At 40.8% G+C, this 12,868-nt stretch overlaps 1 protein-coding gene across 2 annotated transcripts in view; it reads left to right on the top strand.

Moving 5' to 3' along the window:
* Positions 1-12,868, top strand: part of phactr3b (phosphatase and actin regulator 3b) — a 100,394-nt gene that overhangs the window by 41,976 nt on the left and 45,550 nt on the right. The window contains exons 4-8 of one of the 2 annotated variants that reach the window (XM_056468404.1): positions 1,429-1,578; positions 2,526-2,729; positions 3,140-3,335; positions 4,665-4,855; positions 5,379-5,532. In XM_056468404.1, coding sequence (XP_056324379.1) covers positions 1,429-1,578; positions 2,526-2,729; positions 3,140-3,335; positions 4,665-4,855; positions 5,379-5,532 — 895 coding nt within the window. Of the gene's footprint in view, positions 1-1,428; positions 1,579-2,525; positions 2,751-3,139; positions 3,336-4,664; positions 4,856-5,378; positions 5,533-12,868 lie in introns of both variants that reach the window. The other variant, XM_056468403.1, reaches the window with a different exon arrangement.

Here is a 12,868-nt window from a genome sequence, read left to right as displayed (position 1 = left end):
TATGGAGACCCGGAAGGGACGTGGTGGTGGGGAAAAAAATTGGTGGAAGAAAAAAACCCCCCAGAGTGATAGGAAAACATATATTTAAGATTTTTTGTGTTCCCTCCCAAAGATGTCTTGCGTAATCTCTCAAAACTGTTCCTCCACAAACACTTCCTGTTCACTTCATTCATGTAAACCCTCTCGTTTTTGACGAAATTCTCCCGTATTTTACCCTTCTATCCCACTATCATCCTATCATTAAGTATTTTCCCATATTTCTGATATATTTTTAATCTTGTAAGCACGCTGAAATTAATATTAAAATGTCTGCTTTCACTTTCTTTACATTAAAGTTGTACGTCAATCGTCGCCTCTCATATGCAACCTCTGAACCAGTGAATGCATGTATAAGCGCTGACTGACAGACGCGCTCCGTACAATAAACTGATCCCAGATCAGCTTCTCTACATGCCATTAACAGAGGAGCCATTTACAGTAGCCGCGTTTCCACTATCGCGCCTAAAGCGAGCGAGCCAGGGCGAGCCAAGGCCAGTCGCGTTTCCACTATCACTTCCGGGGCGTAATCGGGCCAAAGCGGGGCTTCCTTGGGGCCAGCGTCCGGCCTTTTTCGGCCCGCCGAATACCTTGGGCCAAGGAGGGCCAACTGGGGCTTCGGGGCGGGGTTACGTACAAAGGCGGAGCTTTCCTGTCAGGTAAAGAGGAGACAAGATGCTTTCTTCCCTTACATTTGTTTTGCTATCACGCTTGATCAACTCACTAAGAAGAAGAAAAAATGGATAGCAGACAGTACTGGTCAGTTGAGGACACCAATGCCACCGAACTCGAATGTCCTTATCCAGGGATCGCTGTCTGGCCTTACACCAACAGACCACAAACAGTAAAAAAGCAATCGCTTCGGTGTTCTCCATCTTCCAGCTCTCGTAGTGCTGCCAGGTTGTGTTTGTGGTTATAATTTGAGTTTTTTGTTCCCGCTGAAGTGGGCGGGTTGTGTGACGGGTTGTGTGACGTTTGATTCGGGGGACGAGCAACTAGCCCGACAGTGGAAACGCGACATGATTTCGGCCTCATTTCTCAACCTCCCGGGCTATTGGCTCGGCCTGGCCCGATTAAAGCCCTGGCTCGCACTGGCCCGATAGTGGAAATGCGTTTCCCAACCCTTTTCCTGAAGGCACACCTACAGTACACATCCTCAACCTCTTCCCATTCAAACACACCCGAATCAACTCATCAGAACATTAGAAGAGACTCCAAAACCTGAAGTGAATGGGTCAGATAAGGGAGACATCCAAAATACTGTTGGTGTGCTTCTGAAAACATGGTTGGGAAACACTGGATTAATGTACGCTGTCTCTTGTTGTGAAATAAATAAATGAGCATAAATGGCAATAAGAGATTACTGAGGGCTGCGTATCTTCGTGTGCTCAGACTCTGCTGTGGCCTGCGGAGGGAGCATTGACCAGCCGGGAAGCCCAGCGATGGAGGACTCAGACGGGGACGAGCCGGAGGATGAGCCCATGGCGCCGCTGGCCTCCAACACAGAGGATCTGGGATCTGATGAGGACAATCTGTCTACAGGTCAGCACCTGAAAACATGCTGATGCAGAGGATGAATATTATTACTGTTATACAGCAGAGGGCGATGTTACCATATTATTCTGATCATCGCTTTAAATCTGTAAACTCACAAACTATTTAAAGGGATAGTACACCAAAAAATGTCATTCTGTCATCGTTTACTAACCTGTTTGAGTTTCTTTCTTCTGTTGAACACAGATGAAGATATTTTGAAGAATGATGAAAACCTACTATCTGTTTCCTACATACTATAGAAGTCAATGGTTTCAGGTTTTCAGCATTTTTCAAATATCTTCTTTTGTGTGTGTTCAACAGAGTATAGTGCTGTTAGGATGCATGTTATATTGTGATACAGTAGAGGGCGCTGTTATGCTGTTATTCTGATCACCGCTTTCATCAAATTCACCAAACATCTTACTTAGAGGGATGATTCACCCCCCCCCCCCCCAAATTAATCTGTCATCATTTACCTGTTCAAGTTTCTTTCAGAAGATATTTTGAAGAATGTTGAAAACCTGTAACCATTGACTTCCATAGTATTTCCTACTATGTAAGTCAATACTTTCAGGTTTCAGCATTCATAACAATATCTTCTCTTGTGTTCAACAGCATAAAGAAACTCAAACAGATTTATAACCTCTTGAGGTTGAGTTAATGAGTCAATTAAGATTTTTTGGGTGAACTATTAAACCAAAATAATTCAAATTCTAACCTTACAAACCACATATCAATTGAAAGATCATTAATTCACCCTGTATAAATGTGGTAAAGGGTCACATATATCCATTATATCATCAGTAACACAACAGATGTATGTTGCACAGTACTGTACATGTTCATCTTGTTCAAAATTAACAACACATCGAGGTGAAAAAAAGACAAATCCGTTGATTCACCACAAGGGGGAGACAGAGATTACAGATCTCCTTGTTCGGTCTGCGTTTCAGTGCGAGATGCAGCGGAGATGACTGAAACAGAGGCAGACCTCGGGCACAGCGAGGATGAAGACGGATCCGCTGTGGACGCTGTCAGGCCCCCGGAGGCCCCTGAGAGCCCAGAGGAGAAACAGCAGGAGCCGGCGCCCAGAGAAACACACACTCCTCCAGCCAAACTCCCTGTGAAGCTGCTCACACGCCTGGGCAGCCTGGACGGTCAGTGTCAGGTCATCAGACGTGAGTGCCATAAAGCCATTTATGGTCAATATTATTAGCCCCCTTCAGCAATATTAGTTTTGGATTGTCTCCAGAACAAACCACTGTTATACAATAACTTGCCTAATTACCCTAACTTTACCCTAATTATCCTAGTGAAGCCTTTAAATGTCACTTTAAGCTGTATAGAAGTGTCTTGAAGAATATCTAGTGAAATATTATGTGCTGTCATCATGGCAAAGAGTAATCAGTGATTAGAAATGAGTTATTAAAACTATTATGATTAAAAATCTTCTCTCCGTTAATCAGATATTGGTGAAAAACTATACAGGGGAGGGCGAAAAAATCTGACTTCAAGTGTAAATCTAATCTCTGAATGAAACATAACTCACATTTAAAATCTTCTTCAGGTACTCACTCTCATCAGAGCCGTCCCGCTCCAGCCACTCTGCCCAGGAACTTCACGCTCCCCAAAGACGCCCTCCGGGGCCGGATGTCCACCCCGACGGGCTCTCCTCATCTGGGGCTCCTGCACCCTCAGCTGCCCCCGAGCTGCATCATAGAGGAGCTGCACCGCGCGCTGGCCACCAAACACCGGCAGGACAGGTCAGACACGCTGATTCTGTCTACATTTACTCTGCTCTACGGGACACAAATCCCTCTGTGTGAGCCTTGACCACAAGTCATAAGTGTTTTATACAGCATATACAGCTGTCTAAATATGAGCTATTACAACGTTATGGATGTGACATTTGCAGTAAAAACTCAAAGCATAAATTCATAGAATGAATATACAGAAACATCTGTTTATATTTTCCAAAATTACTAACCACAGAGTTAAGGGATCAGAAAAAATCAATCAGGAAACATGTTTAATAGTTTAACTGAGGGAAATAAACATGTGTTCAAGAGTTCACACTTAGCTGATGATTGATTATAAAGCTTGTTTGGTATGCTGTCCCGGGAGAGAGCCCTGAGCTCATCAGATCCGAGAGGGGAGTTTGAGCTCAGGTAGATCTGGAGAACTCCCCTGCTGTAGTAGCTAATGAACAGATAGTGATTGCTCTTAAGAGATAAATAGGCCCATTCGGAATCTGCGCACACAGAATTCCGCAGATTTTCCATAGATTTTTGCAGAATTCCGCAGATTTTTCACGGATTTTCCACGGATTTTCCACAGAATTCCGCAGATTTTCTAAAGATTTCCGGCAGAATTCTGCAGATTTTCCACAGAATTCCACAAATTTTCCACAGATTTCCGGCAGAATTCTGCAGATTTTCCACAGATTTTCGCAGAATTACGCAGATTTTACACGGATTTTACATGGATTTTCCGCAGAATTACGCAGATGTTCTACAGATTTCCACAGAATTCTGCAGATTTTCCACAGATTTCCACAGAATTCCACAGATTTTCTACAGATTTCCACAGAATTCCGCAGATTTTCCACAGATTTCCGCAGAATTCCGCAGATTCTCTACAGATTTTCACAGAATTCCGCAGATTTTCAACAGATTTCCACAGATTTCTGCAGAATTCCACAGATTTTCCACAGATTTTCACAGAATTCCGCAGATTTTACACAGATTTTCTGCAGAATTCCGCAGATTTTCAACAGATTTCCACAGATTTCTGCAGAATTCTACAATTTTTCGCAGAATTCCGCAGATTTTCCACAGATTTCCACAGATTTCCGCAGATTTCCGCAGATTTTTAGCAAGACTGATGTCATATGTTAATGAGGGAGAGATAGTCACTAGTGGGCGGGGCTTTCCCCCTCTGATTACACTTACAAAGGGAGAATGTCAATCAGAGGATTATAAACAATACAGTTAATTGATGTTTACCATTAGAAGCTGGTTATATTCACACACTGCTGCCACACATCTCATTTTTTCACCAATAATTCATGCACTTCTCTTTGTCTGATGTAGTTTTCACAGTAAGGAGATCCGCAGTTCCCCGAAGCGGCGCTCCGACGGTCGTCTGTCCCGCACGGCCAGCACTGAGAATGAACAGAGCGGAGAAGCGGAGAACAAGAAGGAGGCCGAAGAAAACAAGGAGAACATGCGTCTGGATGAGATCTACAGCGACCAGGACAGCTGGAACGAGTCCGTCATCTCTGGTGTGTTTCTCCGACTGTGTTTTAGATCAATATTAATCTTGGATACGGCGGCCCGAGAGAGCTCAACGTGCTGCAACTTAAAAAAACACATGCAATTACAAACAACGCCAGCAAATTAGGAAAAGATCCTCATCGGTTTGACAGCAAATCCTCACAATGCAAACACAATAAATGAAAACATGCTGCATTTTCTCACAACACATGCAAGAAGCATGGAAATGTTGAAGGGGACCCTAGAACGTGACGGACTCGGCTATTCAGGATATGGTTATTAAGGCTAAAGCTATACAAAAGATAAGGTAATACTGTAATCATGATGTTAAAATAAACAAAAATCACCTACAACTGCACTGAGCAATAGTCACGGCACAATAAACAAATTCCAGCTGCGTCCGTCACAATTTTTCGTCCCCTTGAAACATTTCTGTTTAGTTTGTTTGTTGCTTAGTTTTAAAAATAAAAGAATCATGATGCATTAATGAATCGATTTGATGAATCTCCCATGTGTGCTTGCGTTTTCCAGGTACACTTCCACGGCGGATAAGAAAAGAGCTTCTGGCAGTAAAGCTGCGTAACCGACCCAGTAAACAGGAGCTGGAGGACAGAAACATCTTCCCTGTGCGCAGCGATCAGGAGCGGCAGGAGATCCGCCAGCAGATCGAGATGAAGCTCGCCAAGTGAGTCTCTTTGTTCAGTGTACTGACTTAAAGGGCACCTATTGTGCAAAAATCACTTTAAACTCATCAGCAGCGTGTGAATATAACCAGCCTCTAATAGTAAAAATGCATTAATTACATTGGTTCTAATCAGACTTGGTTAAAACAGTCTGCAGAAACACTTTGATCGACATTCTCCCTTTGTACGTGCCATCAGAGGGGGAAAGCCCCGCCCACTAGTGACCATCTTTCCCTCATTAGCATATGACATTAGTCTTGTTTTTAAATCTGCCACTATGCTGACACATATCAGTTATAGCTCCGCCCTCTTCTGAAAAGAGCACAATCTCATTTGAATTTAAAGTGACAGTCACCAAAATGAGCCTCAAAGGGTCAGTTTCAGAGGGTTAGAAAACATTATAAAATATTATTTGAAGGGATTTGCTCAAAATATACTTCTATGTAGTTCAACTTAATGGTTCCCAATGGCTTTGCTTATAAAGCAAATTTTCAGTTCTGTATTGTGTGGTAATGTATTATAATTTCAGTTGAAAATACCATACAGATAATATTTTGTAACTCTCTGAAACTGACCCTTTCAGGCTTTGATCTTAATTATGCCGTTTTGGAGACTGTCGCTTTAAATTTAAATGAGATTGTGTTCTTTTCAAAAAAGGGCGGAGCTACAAACACCTGTGCCTCACCACTGTGGCAGATTCACAAGCAAGACTGATGTCATATGTTAATGAGGGAGAGATGTGCACTAGTGGGCGGGGCTTTCCCCCTCTGATGACACGTACAAAGGGAGAATGTCAATCAAAGATTATAAACAATACAGTTAATTCATGTTTACCGTTAGCGCTGGTTATATTCACACACTGCTGCCACACAACTGTGTTTAAACCCCTTAGAAAGGTAATTTTTGCATAATAGGCCTCCTTTAATACTGGATTTTGAATTTGTCTGATTGAGCTTTGTTTTTGCTGCTGAGCATCAGTTTGAAGGAATAGTTCGCCTCAAAAATGTCAGCAAATTTCATTGGCAGTCACTTTTCTAGGATTGTTATGTTGCATTATGGGATACCGGTGAGTGATTTGTGCTTTGGTTCAGATGTCCGTTTAGATCAGGTCACAGGCCGGTTTTGAGGAGGCGTTCAGTGTGTAGCTGTGACACATACTTAACGAGGCAGTTCACCCAAAATATAATCCGACATCATTTCCTCATCCTCAACTCGTCACAACTCTGATTGAGTTTCTTCCAGGGCTGGAGTGGGACTCCTTTTCATCCCTGGAGTTTTACGCCTTAGACCGGCCCACCTCAGTCAATGACTGACTAAATAAAAATAATGTCATTTCCAATTCAGTTCCTAATGACACTCTCACGTCTTTTTCAAGGACACGGCTGCTTCAGAACTACACATGTTTTTCATAAATATGAGAAGATTAAAGGGTGGCTAAATCTCCAACACTATTCTTTAAAACACCACAATGTCCTTTCCTGCAATATCTGAATATATATTCTGTGCAAAATTCTTAATATATATTCAGTCCTTTGTAACGGTGGTCACACAAAAAATAAAAATAAAATATGTACACCTACATAAGTAACCCACACAGTAATATGTCTGAACACTAAAAATAAATTACTCAAGTGAGGTTCGAACCAGGGGCGTCGCTAGACCCAATTCACTGGGGCACGTGCCCCAGTAAAAATCTCCAGTGCCCCAGTAAATGCATTGAAATATGATTTACCTCATATGCAAGTGTATTTATTAAGAGTGGTAATCCCGAAATAAAGACGTTATTCTCTATGTGCAACTGAACCAACGCTGGTGAAAGCAATGTAGTTTACTCATAAAGCAAACTGACGCATCTCCGCGTCCGCGCAGAGAACCCGCGCGCCTCTCGCACGGCTGCTAGTCCCGGTAGTTAACATGCGCACCAAAAAAGTAGGCTACTTACTTGTCACGTGCCGCTCAAGCGTTGTAAAACCGGGGTAATGACCTTTTTTGATTAGCCAGTCGACAAAACTAAAGTTTAAACATTTTTCTAAACACTCCAATTGTGTCTAAACATTTTTTTTCTCTTACATTTAAGATTATTTAGAATAATAATTGTATAATAAGAAGAATACTTTTATTTAAAATAAATATTTATTAAAAAATATATAGTGTGTGTGTGTGTATATATATATATATATATATATATATATATATATATATATATATATATATATATATATATATATATATATATATATATATATATACACACACACACACTATATATATATATTTTTTTTAATAAATATTTATTATATATTTTATATTATATTATAATAATGGGTTGATTGGTGGGTTGGTGGTGCCCCAGTAGAGCTTTATGTCTAGCAACGCCCCTGGTTCGAACTCTGGTTGGCAGTGTCGTAACACAACGTGCTGACCACTGGACCACAATAGCACTGTTATGCAAGTGCGATTGGAAGAAAAAAGTATTGTCATCTGCAAGACTCTTTTAACCACAGTATTACTGTCTATTGATGGCTTAGTCTTTTGTCCCCTTTTCAGATTTCTGATCAAGTTATGTCAGATTATTAATGTAGTGAATCATCTGATTTTCATTAAGCAGGTGTAAAATTCATTAATATTAATTATTACAATTCTTATATTCACTAAGGTGCCGCTGTTTGGGGTTGAATGATAGTTAAGTCATCATTAACCTGCAGGCTGCATTTTACTCACGAGGATGCGAGTAAATAAATAAATAATGCGGCAAAATAATGAATAAAATCAGTGAGGCTGTGGTCAAATAAATAAATAAATGAAAAAAGTGTGACTGCTGAGACTGCAAGCAGCTAGGGACACCAGCCCTCGCGGCCAAAAAAAAAGACCGGCCCACTGGGAATTCTCCCGGTCCTCCAGATTAGCCAATCCGGGCCTGGTTTCTTCTATTGAAGACAAAGGAAAATATAATAAAGAATGGCGGGAAAAACATGTAATGACGGCCATTGTATGTTTTGTTACCAGTCAGTGAATGACTGCTTTTTTTATAGAGGTGGCATGGGGTGGCTCAGTGGTTAGCACTGTGGCCTCACAGCAAGAAGGTCACTGATTCAAGTCCCGGCTGTGCCAGTTGGTGTTTCTGTGTGGAGTTTGCATGTTCTCCCCGTGTTGGCGTGGGTTTCCTCCTGGTGCTCCGGTTTTCCTCACAGTTCAAACACATGCGCTATAGGGGAATTGCTGAACTAAATTGTCCGTAGTGTATAAGTGTGTGTGTGTGAATGAGTGTGTATGGGTGTTTTACAGTACTGGGTTGTGGCAGGAATGGTATCCGCAGCATTAAACATATGTTGGAATAGTTGGCGGTTCATTCCACACTGAAGGAAAATGATTGAATGAATGCTACCAGTATACTATACTACAACCAGTAGGGGGAGCTACAGCCTTTATTTCTGTTTCTGTGAAGCTAAAGCTACACTAATAACTGCAAGCTGCTTTACTGTGATGATTGGGTTTAGATGGATTTCATGACAGCAGACGCTTTTTATTTAAATGTTAAGCCTTCTGAACTAGCTGTAAATATGTTTAACGGTAGTTTTGTAGAGTTTTTGCCCCATTTCTCTTAATGCAATGCTTTAGAGCAGTGTTTCCCAATCGTGTTGCTGAAGGCACACCAACAGTACACATTTTCAACCTCTCCCTAATCAAACGCACCTGAATCAAAATATCAGAACATTAGAAGAGACTCAAAAACCTGAAATGAATGGGTGAGATAAGGGAGACATCCAAAATATGTACTGTTGGTGTGCCTCCAGGAACAGGGTTGGGAAACACGGCTTTAGAGAATAACAAAGATGCATTTCCGCTTTCAGATCATGGTTCATAAGCGCATGAAAAAAAGAGTGTGCTCCTCATAAGAAGGCCTTTGTTTGTCATTTATAGCTGTTTAAGTCATTAGCTGGTTATGCCTCCTCAGTGACGCGCTAATAAAGCACAGTTTCAGCTAATGTCCTCTCGGCTCCGCTGTATTTCTGCTCAGCTGTGATTATCAGTGAACTAATGAAATATTAATGGGGAACATTGTGTTTGATCCCAGTGGATGTAAATAACTGCAGCGAGATTGTGGTCTAATGGAGGCTTCTGCACAATCTATTATGTAAAATTGTGCTGTACTGTCTGCTCCCATTAACATTAACCCAGCAAACCCAAACGTCTCCTGAGCTTCACAGTTCAGCTCGCACGTCCTCAGATGCGAGGATAGATCCTAATGTTGCTGGAGACGAAATAATAAAACACACACCGCAATATCTCTAGGGTTTATCTTTGCAGTTGTTGGGGTGTTGCGCTGGGTTTTTAGCATGCAGCCTCTTTGTTTGTGTTTAGTTACTCTTGAGTGTTTTGGGGTTGTTAGATGATGCTTTGGTTTTACTGGATACAGTGTGTATAATGTTGTTCATCATCATAATTAGAGCGCTAATTAGTCGTTTTTACTTATTAAATTCAATTAAGGTAGCACTTTACAATAAGGTTTGATTAGTCATTCGTCTAACTATGGGTGTTACGGTTGCACAGTGGGTAGTGCTGTCGCCTCACAGCAAGAAGGTTGCTGGTTCGAGCCTCGGCTGGGTCAGTTGGCATTTCAGTGTGGAGTTTGTCTCCAGTTAAAGACTCGCTGATTCAGATGATCCAGTTCGAGCGAGTCTACACTTAAAGTCTCACTGATTCAGATGATCCAGTCAGAGCGAGTCTCCAGTTAAAGACTCACTGATTCAGATGATCCAGTCAGAGTGAGTCTCCAGTTAAAGACTCGCTTATTCAGATGATCCTGTCAGAGTGAGTCTCCAGTTAAAGACTCGCTGATTCAGATGATCCACTCAGAGTGAGTCTCCAGTTAAAGACTCGCTGATTCAGATGATCCAGTCAGAGTGAGTCTCCAGTTAAAGACTCGCTTATTCAGATGATCCTGTCAGAGTGAGTCTCCAGTTAAAGACTCGCTGATTCAGATGATCCAGTTCGAGTGAGTCTACACTTAAAGTCTCACTGATTCAGATGATCCAGTCAGAGTGAGTCTCCAGTTAAAGACTCACTGATTCGTATGATCCAGTTCGAGTGAGTCTACACTTAAAGTCTCACTGATTCAGATGATCCAGTCAGAGTGAGTCTCCAGTTAAAGACTCACTGATTTAGATGATCCAGTCAGAGTGAGTCTCCAGTTAAAGACTCACTGATTTAGATGATCCAGTTCGAGCGAGTCTACACTTAAAGTCTCACTGATTCAGACGATCCAGTCAGAGTGAGTCTCCAGTTAAAGACTCACTGATTCACATGATCCAGTTCGAGCGAGTCTACACTTAAAGTCTCACTGAATCAGGGGATCCAGTCAGAGTGAGTCTCCAGTTAAAGACTCACTGATTTAGATGATCCAGTTCGAGCGAGTCTACACTTAAAGTCTCACTGATTCAGATGATCCAGTCAGAGTGAGTCTCCAGTTAAAGACTCGCTGATTCACATGATCCAGTTCGAGCGAGTCTACACTTAAAGTCTCACTGATTCAGATGATCCATTCAGAGTGAGTCTCCAGTTAAAGACTCAGTGATTTAGATGATCCACTCAGAGTGAGTCTCCAGTAAAAGACTCGCTGATTCAGATGATCCACTCAGAGCACATCTCACTTTAGATTTTCACTAAATTCACCAAAACTGAGGTAAAATGATCCACAACCTGCAGATCTTCCGAGCTCGAGAGATTGTGCAACTGCTGACGTGCGAAGTAAGATACTAATGCAGAATTTTGGGATTTACTATTTGACATGAAATCATATTTAGGTCAGTAGTGTTTGTGAACTAAATCTGCTGTGAAAGCTGGAGCGGTTTAAGCTGCATGAAAAGCTTGAATGTGGACATCTTTAGCATCACTGTCTGAATGGGATGCCTTTATTTAAACACTAAACCCATTGGGAAAATAGCGCAGATTAATGACCCATGCATCCACTGCCCTATCACAAATATGAAACTATAATGCTTGCATATAGCATTCTCTCAAAATTTTAACACATTTTAATAGAAAATTAGTACTTTTTTTGCATTTATTAAAATAATATTTCATTGGGGTATCTCTCATGTCACTACATGAGTTGTGTATTCCTCCACCACTGGCCTGTGGTAGGTGTAAAGAGTGTGGTCAAAATACTGCATGTGCTCTTGATTGATTGATTCAAATGATTCGGTGAGGACAGGTCTAGTCTCCGGTTATGATTCACTGATTCAAATGATTTAATCAGGACAAGTGTATGGTTAATAACTCACTGATTCAAATGATTCGGTCAGGATAAGTCTTTGTTTTATGGATGATTTATTCAGGGAAAGTCTCTGGTTAATGATTCACTAATTTAAATGATTAAGTCAAGACAAGTCTCTAGTTTATTGTTCACTGATTCAAATGATACGGTCAGGATAAGGCTCTATTTTATAGTTCAATGATTCAAATGGTTTGGTCAGGACAAGTTTCTGGTTAATGGTTCAGTAATTCAAATGATTCAGTCTGGGCAAGTTTCTGGTTAATGATTCACTAATTCAAATGATTCTGTCAGGACAATTCTCCAGTACATGATTTACTGATTCAAATGATTCGGTCAGGACAATTTTCAGTTTATAATTCATTGATTCAAATGTTTCAATCAGGACAAGACTGTAGTTACTGGTTCACTGATTCAAATGACTCTGCCAGGACAAGTCTCCGGTTTATGGTTCAGTGATTTAAAATGATTCAGACAGGGCAAGTCTCTGTTTAATGATTCACTGATTCAGATGATTCTGTCAAAATAAATTTATGGTTAAAGTTTTACTGATTCAGATAATTTGGTTTGTACAAGTCTCTGGTTAATGATTCACAGATTATAATGATTCAGTCAGGACAAGTCTCTGGTTATGATTCACTGATTCAAATGATTCGGTCAGGACAAGTCTCTGGTTATGATTCACTGATTTAAATGATTTAATCTGGACAAGTCTCTAGTTACTGATTCATTGATTCAAATGACTTGGTCAGAACAAGTCTCCGGTTTATTGTTCACTGATTTTAAATCATTTAGTGAGGGCAAGTATCTGGTTAATAATTCATTGATTCAAATGATTCAGTCAGGACAAGTCTCTGGTTATGGTTCACTAAGTTAAATAATTTAATCAGGACAGGTGTTCGGTTAATGATTTACTAATTCAAATGATTCGGTCAGGAGAAGTCTTCATTTTTATGGTCCACTGATTTAAAATGATTCGGTCAGGGCAAGTATCTGGTTAATGATTCATTGTTTCAAATGATTCTGTCAGGACATATCTCTAGTTTATGGTTCGCTCATTTAAA

The sequence above is a fragment of the Danio aesculapii genome, chromosome 11, assembly GCF_903798145.1.
Source record: "Danio aesculapii chromosome 11, fDanAes4.1, whole genome shotgun sequence".
NCBI lineage: Eukaryota > Metazoa > Chordata > Actinopteri > Cypriniformes > Danionidae > Danio > Danio aesculapii.
The sequence above is the reverse complement of the archived record's forward strand: the minus strand, read 5'-3'. Positions and strand labels throughout refer to the sequence as shown.